We start from the raw sequence: 15,601 nt of genomic DNA, 5'->3' as shown, positions 1-15,601 counted from the left end.
TTAGGGGATCAATCGCGGGAAAATATCTGGCGGGACGGCCGCAGGGAGGTGAGACCGGCCCCAGTATCTGCCGGGCCGCTCGGCCCGAAGATGCGATCGGAGCCGGGAGCTGACGGACGCGGCGCGCCCGAGGCCGACAGGGGTTTTTCTCTGTCCCGAAAAAACTGCGCTAAGAAAAAGCGCCTAACGCCAGAAAAGCTGCTGAAGAACAGCAGCCCCTGGCAAGCGGCTTCTGGGGCTCTCAACAGGCGGCGGCTGCAGCCAGGGGAGGGACAGGGCAAGACACATCGAAACGCGGGCCGTGGCAGGCATCCGCCTGGGCTCGGTGTTTGTTGGCCTTTGCAGGTCAGGCAGATCAAATGAATCCAAATTGTCAGCGATTGCCACCACCTGCTATTTCTGCCCTCTTTTCCTGCAGGGATTTGACAGCTCTTGGTTTCCTCCCACAGAGCTGGAAAGCAAAATGCCCGCCTGCCCCATGGCCATCCCCGCTGCCTTCCACCGCTCCAGCCTTGTCCCTCTTTCTCTGCCCTTTCCTTGGCACCACTTTCTCCCTGCTCCTCTCCCTGCCAGCCGGCAGCAAAGACATTTCACCCGCTGGCAGCAGCTGCCTCCTCTCCCTCGCTCCCATTTTGCCCACTCGGAGCTCCTGGAGCCGCCTGCCCGCGGAGCCGGAGCCGCCGTGGGGCCGGGAATGGTGCAGGGAATGATGGCAGGGATTCTTGGGCTGGGCCGGGCCAGGTGCCCGGGGCCAGCAGAAGCGCTCTGTGCCTCTCCAACTGCGCCTGGGCGCGCCTCCCTGACCGCACGCCAACGCGCGGCCCCGCTCACCCGAACCCGCCACCGGCGCGGTCCGACCGTACCCCGCCGTCCTCATCGGACATCGCTCCCGCCGCGCGGACCGGACCCCGCCCTGTCCGAAAGTGCGGGCCCCGCCGTTCCCGCCGCCGGCCGCGCTCGGCCAGGCTCTACGGCTGGCACGGCTCAGCTCGCGGCGGCCGCGCCCCTGCACCGGGAGCTGCCGCCTGCTGCTGGCCCAGGGCAGCTGCGGCTCGGAGTCCGCCTGCCCAGGGCCGAGAAGCAGCAGCCCCGGGCTGCTGACCATCGTGCCCCACATTCCCTGCCCCGCCGCCTTGCAGCGCGGCCACCCCAGGCGCCGGCACGGCCGCTGGGGCTCCCTGCCTGCGAACGGGGGCACCCGGCACAAGGAACTTGCCAGAACCCCCCCGCCCCTCACTGCGATCCCCTCCGCCCGCAGCGAGCCCCGAGCTGGGGCACAACCGATCACGGGTCGCACCTGGGCTGGAGCCGCCTCCGATCTCCGCAGCCGCCGCGCCGGGTGCTGGTGCTGCTGGTGCTGCTGGTGCTGGTGCTGCTGGTGCTGCTGGTGCTGCTGGTGCTGCTGGTGCTGGTGCTGCTAGTGCTGGTGCTGCTGCTGCTGCCGCTTCCACCACCGCTCCGGCGCCGACCGAACTGTGAGCACGGCCCGGGAAGCGGCAGTTTATATAGGGAAGTCAGAGTGGGAGGGATTTTGGCTGTGTTGCGCAACCAGCGGGCGGACAAGCACCCACGCGCGGTCCGACGGCGGACCGGGAGCGCTGTTTTGAGGCGCGGCCGTCGTGCCCGTCTCCCGGCGCTCCCCGCTGCCTGTCCCGGGATCGGTGGTGTCACCGCTCGGGCGCCTCGCGCTGGGCGTCACTGCCCCCGGGCATCCGATCAGGGGATCGGAATCCGAGTCCCTGTGGCTGGGCTGAGCGCGACGCAAACCCGCTGTGGGTGTCGGAACGGCCCGCGCGGGGCTGCCCCGGCCCATCCCGAGCCCCGGGCCGCTCGCAGCTCGGCTTTCCCCGCTCGCAGCCGCCCCTCGCTGCCGCCGGCGCTCTCCCCGCTCCCGGGGCTCGGCTTTCCCCGCTCGCAGCCGCCCCTCGCTGCCGCCGGCGCTCTCCCCGCTCCCGGGGCTCGGCTTTCCCCGCTCGCAGCCGCCCCTCGCTGCCGCCGGCGCTCTCCCCGCTCCCGGGGCTCGGCTTTCCCCGCTCGCAGCCGCCCCTCGCTGCCGCCGGCGCTCTCCCCGCTCCCGGGGCTCGGCTGTGCCCGGCGCGGCGGCTCCGGCTGCCCCCGGGCCACCTCCCTGCCCCCCGGGGCATCTGCCCGAAGGGCTCTGCCTGCCCCTGCTTACTGAAACCGCACGCTCCCTGTGTTAGAATGCCGTAAAAATGTGCTGAAATTCTTTTCTAACGTTCATCTTCTGCTTTTCGTGAACTCTGATTCCTCTGAGAATTGTTACTGGAGAGATTCAAAGCGGTAAATGCAGTGCCTCATTATTATTATTATTGTCATTATCTTTATGTGCAGCACAACCCGATCTAACTTCTTGAATAGAAATGCTGATAACATTTCCCATATGCCATTACACTAAATACAATCTTGAGAAGCTCCCGGTTTGTTGGACAGGTTTCCAAATTCTGCGTTGTTGTTTCTCTTGGTAAAATTGCTCTTTGAAAGGTCTTAGTAAATTTATGGTTCCATAAAATTTGCGCCTACCATGAGTTTTTCTCAATGTTAAATTGCATAGGGTCAACGTATTTGTCACACTTCTCTAATCCCTCCAGTTAATCCATCATGCCATTATTTCAACCCTGCCTTATTAATATTCTCAGTGCCTTTTGGTATTAATCAACAGCAGAATAAGTTACATTTTGTAGTACCCAGAGCTTTTAAGGATATAGATTGTTAGTTGGGTTCTGTTTTATTTGAATACGATTTAATGTTGGTGTAGGAATGTGCCCCCTATGGACAGAGAGACAGAACCTTCCTCTGTCCCCCAAAAGGAAAGAGCCCAGAAGTTTCTCCCAGTGATCCGGTAGAAAAGTCACCGATAGGACCTTGGGACTTCACCTCAAGTTTGGGGACAGCTCATTGGCCATAAGCCAAAAGGTCCCGCCTGGGCCATTGAGTAGAAAAGCACAGAACAAAGAAGCCAAATCGCTTTTGTGAGGTGTCTTTACCAGGAGCACAAGCTTGTGGCACCTGGATCGCTTTGAGTTTGTTGTTTTGCCTTTATTAAACCTATTTTGTTCCTGACGCTGTCACATCAGCCTCCTGCTCCTTTTATGCCTCCCGATGAAAGCTGAGCTATTCTGGGGTGTAGTGTTGAGGGGTTGAGAGTTCATCAGATCAGCTCAAAACCCCCCGGGCAAAACGCTACAGGTAAGATTAAGCAAAGTTAGATCTGAGTAGTGCTATGTTTTATTGCCCTGTGGAGTCATTTTTGTTAAGAGTCATTTATGTCAAGGTCGATTTCTGTCAGGTTTGAGCGTTGCTGAGCTTGGACGAGGTCAAGTTTCAGTCTTCTTCACTTTAAGCCATTTCATGTTCTGTTCCAGTTTTATAAGATCTATTTTTATTCAGCATTGGAGAGGTCAGCTTTAGGTTCTTTTAAGTGTACCTCTAATACTACTGATGTAACAGTGAATTACAATGCAATTAATTTGAAGTCCTGAGTTAATTTTGTTTAGATATGTTTGTCTACATTGCAAGATGTAGTTATTTTCTTCTAGAGATAAGACAGGTCCAACTGAAGCAGCAGCGATGAAGCACTGATAAACACCTGCTGTTGGACAGAAGCAGACACAGTTTGCTGAGCCCTCGATCCTCTCCCAGCTCCCACAGGTGTCAGAGCTGCACTGCCCAACAGGATCAGTCACTGGGATCTCTTCTGTTTTCTCTCCCACAGCTAACACAGGACAGTGGCTGCTTGTTCTGCAGGATGCTGTTACCCACTGGGAGCTGTTCAGAGTTTCACTGCTGTGGACACATGAATGCTGCAAGAATATTGTCCCAAATTCCTGAGGCGGTTCCTGCTGATCCATTGCTCCCATCACGGGGATTCACTGATTTTTAGAACAGGCATTGTTCATAAGGTGTCATTGCCTTGTTTATAACTGGCTTTTCACAATCTTTGGCATGTCTTTGTGTGACTGTCTACAAGACACGTGTCCCTGTGGGCTCTGTCTGGTCTGCTCTCCAGCTGCAGGTGCATCTCTTTGAACAGGCTGTCTGCAGCCCTTCCCTGCACTGCCTGCTCAGCCTGGAGTCCCTTCTCTTGTTCCAGCAGGGCTGCTGGGCCTTGGCCCAGGGCTGGCTCATGGTTTCCTGTGGTTTCAGAGCTCCAGGATGAGATCCCTGGGCTCTGTCCAAAGCCTCTCCTGAGCTGAGGCTCCTGTGCTCTTTGCCGCCCCTTTTGTGGCACATCCTTGTGGGACAGGGCTGTGAGCTGCTGAGGGCAAGGCTGCTTCTGCTCTGTGGCAATCAGACACAGCCCAGGAATTTCCACAGGAGCACTCCAGCAGTTTGCTGTGCTTGGGGCATCTCACAGCTGCTGTTACTGACAGATTTGCTTTTAGGGTGTGTGAGGGAGACCCTCCCAGTGAGGGTCTGGGCTCTGGCCGGGCCCTGGCTGGACCTGCTTGGAAAATGGCCAACAAACCCAGATGTTTTCTGCCTCAAAACTCTCTTCAAGTCTCTTAGGCTTGGCAATTTGACCCTCTGACAATAGGACAGCTGGATCTGTTTTTAAGGTAAGCATGGACACATTTGAGCTGGTTGCGCCATGAGGGCACTGCACTCCCTGCAGGCAGCATGGGTGGCAGGATGGATTGCAGAGACGTTTCCTTTGCAGCCCCAGCCCGGCGCTGGCTCTGGGCATGGACAGGCACTGAGGTGACCCTGAGAGGCAGTGCAAGGCACAGGGTGCAGCTGAGGAAGGACAGCCCTGGGCTGCGCTGAGAGGGGAAGCTGGCACTGCCCAGCGTGCAGAAGCTCCTTTCTCTCAGAACCCCCCGCCCCTCAGCGCGGCCCCTCCGCCCGCAGCGAGCCCCGAGCCGGGGCAGCTCCGGCCGCGCTCGCACGGGGCTGGAGCCGCTCCGAGCTCCGCCGCCGCCGCTCCGCAGCGACACGAACGGGGAGCCGGGCGGCAGCGCTCCGCTCCCGGGCAGACACAGCGGGCACGGCCGCTGCTGCTCAGACTGCGGGAGCCGTGGGTGCGGGAGGGCTTTGGGCCGCTCTGTCCTTTACAGCAGTGGGAAAGCGGCGGCTCCAGCCAGGAGAGCGGCGGAGCGAGCGGGGAGCGGGGCAGCGACGCGGCGGAGGCGCCGCTCCTGTCCGGGAACCCCGCGGTGAGGAAAAGTCCCCAGGCCGGGGAAGCTGCTCCAGGGGCTCTCAAGAGTGAATTCCCGCAGGGATTCTTGGGCTGGGCCGGGCCAGGTGCCCGGGGCCAGCAGAAGCGCTCTGTGCCTCTCCTGCTGCCCCGGGGCAGGCAACAGAACACAGCAGCAAAGGCTCGGGGCTCTCCAGAAAGGCAGCCAGAGATCTCTCACCCATCCTGGGCACAACAGGCCCGGACTGGGGAAATTAAAATTCATTGCATTTATTATCAAACCAATCAGAGCAAGGCAATGAGATGTACACCAAACCCTAAAAATGCCCCTTCCCCACACTCTTCTCTCCTTCCTGGGCTCCACCTTGTCCCCAGTTCCTCCCTCCCTCTCCCCCACAGTGGCACGGAGGCACGGGGCTGTTTTGGCTTTAGGGACAGGTGTCTGCTAAGGAAGGCAGGAGCCTCCCCGCCAATGGAAAATATAAACCCCACCCCTCGGAATTGTTATTGTTATTATTCTGAAATGAAGGGGCTCTCAGGGTAAGATACAGGAATGCCAGCAACTGTTCTTTACTGGCGTGTCCAACAAAGGAAACAAACAACAAGAGTCTTTTTTGATGCTCTTATTCATTATTTGTTGTATACAGTGAAGTGTATAAGGTAATATTACCAATACTGTTATGATAATAATTAATATACGGAATTTTAAGTTGTAAAGTTTTTTTTCGGTAAGTTGTAAAGTTGTATTTTTGAAATAAATTTTAAATTAAGACTTCATTTTTGTTTTAATTTGGTTAGTTGATTGTTTTAGTTTTTGAAGTCGTTTTTGTGGATGGTTTTTGAGTGTTTCTGTAAGTTTATGTAATAGAATTTTAAAAGTTTTTGTAATTTTGTTTATGTGCTAATAGGAGAAGATTGGTGGTGGTTTTGTTATGTAAGGCTGTATGTTTAGTAGTACTAATATTTGTTATTCTATTATTAGAAAGGAAACGGTACTGATTTTTTGTTTAATTAATGCTCTATTTGGTTTAATTTTTTTAATGTTATAGTTAAGGTGTGTTGAGGTAAAAACAAATTTAATGTAACTCATTTTGTAGGGTTTTAGGGTTTAAAACTTATTGCAAGGTGGGTTTTATGATCATGGGTAGACTTCCTAAGTTTTTAATAATTTTTTTTTAATTTAGATGTTATTATAGCGAGTTGTTTGATCTTATGTGGGCTATTTTTAATTTTTGAGGGAATGTTTTCCTAGGTTGTATTTCTATCAATGAGTTGTTTGGGTTTTTTTGGTTTTTGGGTTTTTTTGTTTTTTTTTTTTTTTTTTTTGGTAATTTCTGTGGGATTTTGTTAAGATTAATCGTTTTATTTTTCGGGGGCACAGGAGAGGTATAATTGTACTAAAATCTTGAGGTTTTGTATATGGGGTGATGGGGAGTAACATTTAACTGTGGATTTCTTTGATCCTGAAACTAGGTACAAAATCTGGTTGTTAAAGGATTCAGAGTGTTTACTTGCTGAGGTTTAAAGGCAGTTTTAGGAGGATTGGGGTTCAGGGACAGAATTGGTGACGGGGTTTGTTTGGTCGGTGGCCGCTCGCTCAGAGCTGTTAGGGTTTGGGGTTGGGTATTTTGGGTTGGTATCAGTGTGCTGATTCAGCGGGTTGTAAAGGGTTTGTTCGGGCTCAGATTGGGTAAATGTTTGGTGTTTGAACTTGTTGGCTCGGTTAGAGTAACTTAAACATTTGGTTTGGGTTGATTTATGGCTATATTTGTGTTGTAAATGCAAGAAAGTAAAACGAATAACTACTAATACATTGTTCGATTTAACTTGATGTATTTGTTAATTACTCTTGGTAAAAGGCTTTTTATGTATTTTAATTTTTAAATATTTTTTTGCTGCAATAGTTGTTTTTCAAATTTTTTCGGGACTGGTTAATTTAAGGCACGAAATGGTTTTGTTTAAACTCAATTTAGTAAAGTTGGACATGAGGGGATTTTTTAACACGATGGATGCTGCGCTTTTGCTAAAAGAGCTCTCTGATATTAAGGGTTTTTACAGTTCCACATTGATATAAAGGGAAGGTTTGCAGTTTTGCAGCTTGGGGAGGGGATGCTGGGTATGAACTGTAGTTTTCCCGTGTGCCTTACGTCCGTGTGGTTGTGGTTTTGTTTGTGGCACTGTCAGTGTGGGTTTGTGTGTGATGTGGTTTCGTGGTTTTTGTTGGAATCTGCTTAGGGTTTGTATTTGTGGAAATAGAAGGAAATTTCTTGCCTTAGGTTATCAAGTGAAATGGAATTTCAATTTGTCATGTCTCAGGGTTTTAAATTAAAACCGGAGGAGGAGTTGTAAATTTTGTAAGGTCTTGACACTGGTGGGAGCTGCATTTTCTGTGGCTTGATTGTTTGTTTTGTTATCTTCCATCTTAAATCTATGTAAGGTGGGATTTCTTGTATTTTTAATGTAGAACTTTTTAATTTCTGTGATGTTGAACTTTTTAATTTCGTGTTTTGAATGTCTGGGGTGATGTTTTGAATCTGTTTTATTTCTCTTTGAGTTGGTGCTGCAATGAGTGAATTGTCGATGTCGTGTAAAATTCTTGGCTGTTGCTGTTTTGGAGATAAAGCCCCTGTTATAAAATATTGGCAAATAGTAGGTGATTTTTATTTTTTTTAATTTTAAAATTTATTTTTAAAATATTTATTTATTTATATTTATTTTATTTATATTTTCTTTTCATTATAACGCCTGCGGGTATAAACTGATGACAGAAGTTTGTTCAAAGGCATGTTAGTGTGGGAGTTGTCCGTTTCCTCGTGCCCCGATGGTCCGGGGCTGCTCGGGCGGTTTCTGGTGCTTTCCCAGATCGCATCTGCTCCCAGTTTTTGCCTTCGCGCCGCCGCTGTTCGTTCGTGCCGCGGTGGCGCCGGGCGCTCGCGTTGCAGTTCCCGGCAGAGGCTTCTCTGCTGTGCCGCGTTTGGGGCGCAGCGATCGCTGCAGCGCCTCTTTGCTCCGCACTGAGCGTGGGCAGCAGCGATTCTGTGTTTTTCTCTGCCTCAGAACAGCCTTTTGTTAAAAGACTCGGTTTCTCACAGCTCAAACACGGCTCTGTAGTGGCTCTGCCTGTGAAGCAGCGAGGGTTTCTTCAGTAGTTTTGCTTTGAGCCTCAGCAGCTCTTTGGGATTTGTTTCCCAGCGAGCCTGGGGACTTTGGAAGTCGTTCCCGGCGCAGGAGCTCGGACGGTCGCGATGTGCCGCGGGTGCGGAGCTCGCCACGAGCGGAGAGGATCCGCGGCGCTGCCGGGGGCTGCTCTGCTGCAAGAGCCCTTTGGCACCGGCTGCTCGTGGCAGCGAAGGCAAGGCTTTCATCCAGTGAGGATGGGCTGCTTCCTTGGGACTCTGCTTGGGACCTGCTGCTGCCAAGCGCTCTCTAAAGGCAAGAGAAGGCTTCATTTTGGCTTGTTGAGTCAGAGAATCGGCGCTTTCATGGGTTCTTGCGGGCTGTACAGTCCAAAGAGACTTTCTGGCTGCGGTTTTGATATCTCTTATTCCTGCTCTAGAAAGGGATTGGGCTTGCTCTTCCGCTTTATGCTTTGGAGGCTCTCTAGCTGACTGACTGGCTGTTAGCTGGGCATCAGGACTTCTGGCAGAGCTCTCTGGGGATCTGTGCAGATGCTTTCGCTGTTCTAAGTCCCACTGATTAAACGGTGAGTTTGTTAAAATTGCAGATGAAATATGACGGCAGTCTGAAGGTGTTAGGCGATAAGAACCGTATCTACTTCTCCCCACGTTATTGAAACACGGGGAGTTTGAGCTGCTGTCTTTCAAAGCTTTTCTCAGTTTCTCAAAATCCCAGCGTGCCGTAGGCTCCCACCGAGGATCAGCATCACTTTTCTTCTATCGGACTGGCACAGCAAGGAGTTTTCTATCTGGGGAAGGGAAATCTTTCTCTTGCCTGAGTTTCGGTGGGATCCCAGCCCAGTTAGTCGGTTCCCGTTCCGTGCTCGCGGCGCTGGGACGGAACGGGTTAAACTCTTCCTCTGGCTGGAGTCTGTGTCCTGCTCCGTTTCCCATGGACGGGTTTGCGAATCCCGGGTTTTCCTGGCGTTCCTCTCTCTGCCGGCAGCCGGAGCTCGGGCTCTGCAGCGTGCCCGGAGCAGCCCGGCTCCTTGTCGCTGGCAGAGCTGCCCTCGCTCCGGGCAGGGCAGGGCTGCGAGATCCCGGCCGGGCTGGGCGGGCAGCGGGGCTGCAGCGGGGAGCGCCGGGGCACCGGGGCTGCGCTCGGGGTTTCGCTGCCTCTGGGCAGCACCGAGGGGCAGGCGGGGCTCGGAGACACGGCTGGGGACGCGGAGGGCGCTGCAGACAAGGCTGGGGAAGCGGAAAGCTTTGCAGGTTGTTTAAATAACTTAGTTACTACCTCATTTGTGCCGAGGGAATACATTTGTGGTTGTATGGCTTTGGGTTGTGGTGAAAGTACTGTACAGTTTGAGTTTAACTGGCTCTCAGAGGGAAGGTGAACACAGCAGCATTATTTATAGTGTGAAAGTGCCTTTGTACTTAAGACAGTACATTTTAAAGTTTTGGTTTGAAATATTATAGGAATTCGATTGATTAGAGCTTTACAGCTTTTATAAATGTCTTTGGGTGTCTTGGATATTTTGTGCTTGATTATGTTTTTTAAAGCTTGCTTGGTGTGGTGTAATAGGAGAGAATATTGGTTTCTGTTTGAGTTGGGCTAGTGAGGTAGGCAGAAGTCTTGACTGGGTTTTTTTGGTAAACTTATTCTTTAAGGTCTTGTTTCTTTACAGTAGCACTGAACAAAAAGTATTTTGAAGTTTATTACCTGCTTCTAAGACAGTTGGTTTTTTTTTTTTTTTTTTGTAATGGAAGAACTGTTTTGTTGGCTGTTAGTTTTTATAAAGATGAGATAACTGAGAAGTGTTTTGAAAGACCTTGTTTTATTATCAGCCTCGGTAAATAAGGAAACATAAGACATTGGCACAGAGCTTTCTATTGGAAACTAAACTTCTTTCCTGATTACAATATAAATACACCATATAAATGTTTTATATAATATATAAAAATTATATTATATTTCTATATAACATATACAATCTTTTACACCATAATTGTTTTACAAGCTATTCGCTGTTACCACACAATACTGCAATTACTTGAACAACAAGCACGTCTATTTGTACCTCACCCAGTCCTATTACAATGCATATTCCATAGTTCTAATTCTCTAAAATATCTACTCTTCATATAAAGCCATATTTTAAAACTTATAAAGGCATATTCCTAATGCAATCTCTCAGCAATGGAATCTCTATTGCAGAGCTTTCCTAAGTCAACACTATATTATATTTATATATAATATATACAACAATATATTACACCATATAAAAGTTTTACAAGCTATTAGCTGTTACCACACAATACTGCCATTACTTGAACAACAAGCACCTCTATTTGTACCTCACCCAGTCCTATTACAATGCATATTCCATAGTTCTAATTCTCTAAAATATCTACTCTTCATATAAAGCCATATTTTAAAACTTATAAAGGCATATTCCTAATTCAATCTCTCTCTCAGCAATGGAATCTCTATTGCAGAGCTTTCCTAAGTCAACACACCCGATCTCAATATTTGCATACAGATATAGGAGACTGTGTGAACTTGCTATCAATGTTTAAAACCCCGTTTACAAATCCATTCCTGCCAGCTGCAGAGCAGCCACAGCTGGAGCAGCGCCCGAGAGGCAGCGGGGCCGGGGCAGCGGCAGCCGGGGCTGGGCAGGGCAGGGAGAGGCGAGCGCAGGGTCCCGGGCAGCGAGCAGGGGGACAGGGCCCTCGGGCACCACGGGGGACAGGAAGGGCCCGTGCGGGGCTGCTCGCACAGGCACAGCCTCGCCCCACGGCAGGAGAAGCGCCTCTGGGCCGGGTTATGGCCAATGGCAGGGAATTCCCTTCCCCAAAGAGCAGCTCAGACCATCCCTCCTCTTCAAACATCAGTCCAAAAGTGTCACCTTCAGGACAGTTTGTGGTGATCTCCAAGAGCGCAGGGTGGTTTAGAACTCCCACTGGAGCTGGTTGTGCCATGGCAGTGCACTCCCTGCAGGCAGCATGGGTGGCAGGATTGATTACAGAGACATTTCCTTTGCAGCCCCAGCCCAGCGCTGGCTCTGGGGATGGAGAGGCACTGAGGTGACCCTGAGAGGCAGTGCAAGGCACAGGGTGCAGCTGAGGAAGGACAGCCCTGGGCTGCGCTGAGAGGGGAAGCTGGCACTGCCCAGCGTGGAGAAGGTCCTTTCTGCAGCCCCCGTCACAGGGGAGCTGGGGCCTTGCTGCAGACATACGGCCGCGGATTTGAGCAGAACTCGCTCCTCAAAGAATTGTCAGCCAGGAACACGCACTCGGCATCGCCAAAGACAGGAACCCTGCAGGGAGGAGCAGAGGCAGCGCTGGCTGCCAGGGGAACACCTTGTGCCCCTGTCCGGCCAGGCCCTGCCCGGCTCCCCGGCACTCACCGGGAGCTGTAGCTGCTGCCGTCCCCCCAGTGCAGGCGCTGGCCCCGTCTGCGCAGCCCGAGCCAGTAATCGCCGTTCCCGCGGAGGCGGAAGAGCAAATCCTGCCCGGGAGAGAGGAGTGGCAGCTGCCCCGGCCCCTCGGGGGGACACGTGCCCGGGGCTGCCCCCGCACGCCGGGGCTCCTTCCCTGCAAGGCCCCGGCCCGGGGCTGCACCCCCAGCCCTACGAGCCCCGAGCCCGGCCCAGGAGCACCCCCAGGCTGCCCTCAGCCAGCCCGCACCGCCCGCAGCCCCTCACTCACCATGGCCCCCTCATCCTTGGCAATGGCCAGGGAGGCGTTCAGCTGGGAGCAGCGTTCCTGACCCTGCTCCCAGGTGCCGTAATCCCTTGAGAAGCCGTAGCAGACCCCATTGTAGCCAACCCAGCCAGGGGGACAGCACAGAACACACTGTGGAGTGGCAGCTGTCACTGGAGCCTGCGGAGCTGCAGGGGCAAGAGGAGAAGGTCTGAGCATTGCCCTGTGCAGGGAGCAGGGAGCCCGCTCTGCCCCGAGGGGCTGGGCCCAGGCTGCTGCCCCTGCCTTACCTGCCAGCACAGCCAAGGCCACCAGCAGAGCCAGCAGCAGCAGCAGCAGCAGCAGGATCAGCAGCGCCGTGCCCACGGGATGGCGCCTGAGCCGTTCACCTGGAGCAGGAAAGAGCTGCTGGCTGCCAGAAGCAGAGCCGGCCCTGCAATCTGCTCAGCCCCTGCCCAGGGAGCACAGCAGGGAGCCCTCAGCCAGTGTGGCCCTCGCTCAGCTGGCAGCCAGAGAGCCCAGAGCCTGGGCACGGCCAGGGACACAGCTCTGGCCACAGCCAGGGACACAGCTGTGGGCACAGGCTGCAGCAGGAGAGCTGCACAGCCTTGGGGGCAGCTGGGGCTCTTGCTGCCAGCCACTGATGGGGCCCAGCAGAGCACCAGGCCTCTTCCACACCTCGGGAAACAGCCACACACCTGCCAGCCCTGGCCTTGGGAGGGGACACTGGCCCCTCCCTAGAGGCCCCAGGGGTGGCCCTGCACTCACCCAGGAATCTTCTGAGGTCCCTTTTGTGTTTGTTGCCGGTTGCTGATGTGCCCTGGGGAGCCAGGGGCTCCCTCACACTCCCATCCCTACTGCAGAATCCACTCTCCACATCTTCACTCACTGCGCGCTCACAAGGGGCATCCCCCTGCTTGTGCCGAGTGGCTTCTTGTGCTCCAGGCAAGTGCGGAACCCCGGCTGCCGGTCCGTCCTGGAGGTGCTGGGGCTCCTTCTCCAGCCCATGAATAGAGCAGGATTCACTCTCCTCCAGCTCACAGCCAGAATCACTCTCTTCGGAACAATCAGCACCTTGCTCTGGAGACATCAGGAGCGCTGGCAAAGCCTTTGGGAGCTCGGCCTCGGGAGCGGCTTTACAGCGGCGCTGGTGGCAGCCTGCAAGGGACACGATGAGCGGTCAGTGCTGCTGCCGGCCCTGCGGGAGCCCGAGGCTCGGCAGGGCGGTGGCAGCTCCGGCTGCGCTGTCCCCGCAGCCCCGGCCCCTGGGGCTCTGCAGCCGCCTCGCCGGGCTCCGCTGCCGCCGCCGCTCCGCTCCCGGGCACACACAGCGGGCACGGCCGCTGCCGCCGCGGGTTTGAGCCGAGGCTGTGGGAGAGCTTTTGGCGCGGGGAGCTCGCCTGCCGGCCGCCAAGGAGAGCAGATCGCTGGTAAGGAGCCGGCCGCTGGGGGATTCCATTCAACATCTGGGAAGCCGATCCTTAGGGGATCAATCGCGGGAAAATATCTGGCGGGACGGCCGCAGGGAGGTGAGACCGGCCCCAGTATCTGCCGGGCTGCTCAGCCCGAAGATGCGATCGGAGCCGGGAGCTGACGGACGCGGCGCGCCCGAGGCCGACAGGGGTTTTTCTCTGTCCCGAAAAAACTGCGCTAAGAAAAAGCGCCCAACGCCAGAAAAGCTGCTGAAGAACAGCAGCCCCTGGCAAGCGGCTTCTGGGGCTCTCAACAGGCAGCGGCTGCAGCCAGGGCAAGACACATCGAAACGCGGGCCGTGGCAGGCATCCATCCGCCTGGGCTCGGTGTTTGTTGGCCTTTGCAGTCCAGGCAGATCAAATGAATCCCAATTGTCAGCGATTTCCACCGATTTCCACCACCTGCAGTTTCTCCCCTCTTTCCCTGCACGGATTTGACAGCTCTTGCTTTCCTGCCACAGAGCTGGAAAGCAAAATGCCCGCCTGCCCCATGGCCATCCCCGCTGCCTTCCACCGCTCCAGCCTTGTCCCTCTTTCTCTGCCCTTCCCTTGGCACCACTTTCTCCCTGCTCCTCTCCCTGCCAGCCGGCAGCAAAGACATTTCACCCGCTGGCAGCAGCTGCCTCCTCTCCCTCGCTCCCATTTTGCCCACTCGGAGCTCCTGGAGCCGCCTGCCCGCGGAGCCGGAGCCGCCGTGGGGCCGGGAATGGTGCAGGGAATGATGGCAGGGATTCTTGGGCTGGGCCGGGCCAGGTGCCCGGGGCCAGCAGAAGCGCTCTGTGCCTCTCCTGCTGCGCCTGGGCGCGCCTCCCTGACCGCACGCCAACGCGCGGCCCCGCCGCCCTGCCGCCAGCCCGCCCACCCGAACTCGCCCACGGCGCGGTCCGACCGCACCCCGCCGCCCTCATCAGACACTGCTCCCGTCGCGGGGACCGCACCCCGCCGCTGTTCGAACGTGCAGGCCTCGCTGCTCCTGCCGCCGGCCGCGCTCGGCCAGGCTCTGTGCCTGGCCCGGCTCGGTTCGTGGCCGCCTTGCCCCTGGCCCAGGGCAGCTGCGGCTCGGAGTCCGCCTGCCCAGGGCCGAGAAGCAGCAGCCCCGGGCTGCTGACCAGCGTGCCCCACATTCCCTGCCCCGCCGCCTTGCAGCCCGGCCACCCCGGGCTCCCTGCCTGTGAACTCCCTGAAGGGTGGATGGGGTCAGGTGGGGTTGGTCCCTTTCTCCAGACAACAACTGACAGCACAAGAGGACGCAGTGTTAACCTGCACCAAGGGAAATAGAGGTTGGATATTAGGAAAAAAGGTTTTTACACAAGGGGTGATAAAGTACTGTTGTTGCAGCCCCCAGCTGGGTAATGGTTAGCATTGACTCCATGATTCACGAAGGCTGATCAGTCACTTTATTATTCTATACTTATTAAGAAACCCACCACCCTTACAGTCAGTCACCATACAGATGGACCTTATTGGTCCTTCACTACAAACACCATCACCACTGGCTAATTATGAAACCACCCTTTGGTAAACAAATCTCCATAACACATTCCACAAGTTCAAAACAACAGGTGCAGCAAGTCAAGATAAGAAGTCCTTATCATTCTTTTCTCTGATCTTCTCACAGCCTATTCCAGGACAATGCCTGGGAAAGTTATGTGTTGCTCTCTGTGGCCAGAGAGCTGCTGCCACCAAGCATTGGAGTGGACTGCCCGGGGGGGCACCGGCACAAGGAACTCGCCAGAACCCCCCCGCCCCTCACCGCGGCCCCTCCGCCCGCAGCGAGCCCCGAGCTGGGGCAGCGCCGACCGCGGGTCCCACCTGGGCTGGAGCCGCTCCGAGCTCCGCCGCCGCCTCGCCGGGCTCCGGGTGCCGCCGCCGCTCCGCAATGACACGAACGCGGGGTTCGCCGCCGCTCCCATCCCGGCCAGACTCCGCGGGCACTCGGGCTGGTGCCGCCGCCGCGGCCGGAATCGGACACAGCGGGCACTGCAGCTGCAGCCACAGCACAGAGCCGGCGAGCACTGGAGCTCACTCCAGCCGGTGCCGCAGCTCCGAGCCGCTGTGGGAGCGGCTTTTGCCGGTTTGCCCAATCCCGCGCGGGGAAGCAGCGAGGGCCGGGAAGGAGAGGCGGGACGGGAGCAGCGAGCGAGGGGCAG

At 55.1% G+C, this 15,601-nt stretch overlaps 1 protein-coding gene across 1 annotated transcript; it reads right to left on the bottom strand.

Moving 5' to 3' along the window:
• Positions 1 to 11,334: 11,334 nt before the first annotated feature.
• Positions 11,335 to 15,393, bottom strand: LOC119702814 (C-type lectin domain family 2 member H-like). Its single transcript, XM_038141444.1, has 6 exons — positions 15,264 to 15,393; positions 12,748 to 13,137; positions 12,270 to 12,368; positions 11,986 to 12,167; positions 11,685 to 11,785; positions 11,335 to 11,594 (listed from the first exon to the last, which is right to left on the bottom strand). The coding sequence occupies exons 2-6, from the start codon at positions 13,067 to 13,069 to the stop codon at positions 11,480 to 11,482; spliced, it is 819 nt and encodes a 272-aa protein (XP_037997372.1). The 5' UTR covers positions 13,070 to 13,137; positions 15,264 to 15,393; the 3' UTR covers positions 11,335 to 11,479.
• Between the last annotated feature and the right edge of the window lie 208 nt (positions 15,394 to 15,601).

The sequence above is a fragment of the Motacilla alba genome, chromosome 6 (assembly GCF_015832195.1).
Source record: "Motacilla alba alba isolate MOTALB_02 chromosome 6, Motacilla_alba_V1.0_pri, whole genome shotgun sequence".
Lineage (NCBI taxonomy): Eukaryota > Metazoa > Chordata > Aves > Passeriformes > Motacillidae > Motacilla > Motacilla alba.
Note: the sequence above shows the minus strand (reverse complement) of the source record. Positions and strands in the feature narration are given on the sequence as shown.

What these genes read in the sequence shown, in the direction of transcription:
- LOC119702814 (XM_038141444.1), bottom strand. Translation starts at nt 13,069, where the DNA reads ATGTCTCCAGAGCAAGGTGCTGATTGTTCCGAAGAGAGTGATTCTGGC. An exon ending in GGCCTTGGCTGTGCTGGCAG is followed by an intron (nt 12,168 to 12,269) that starts GTAAGGCAGGGG and finishes TTGCCCCTGCAG; the next exon opens with CTCCGCAGGCTCCAGTGACA. An exon ending in CCAAGGATGAGGGGGCCATG is followed by an intron (nt 11,786 to 11,985) that starts GTGAGTGAGGGG and finishes TCTCCCGGGCAG; the next exon opens with GATTTGCTCTTCCGCCTCCG.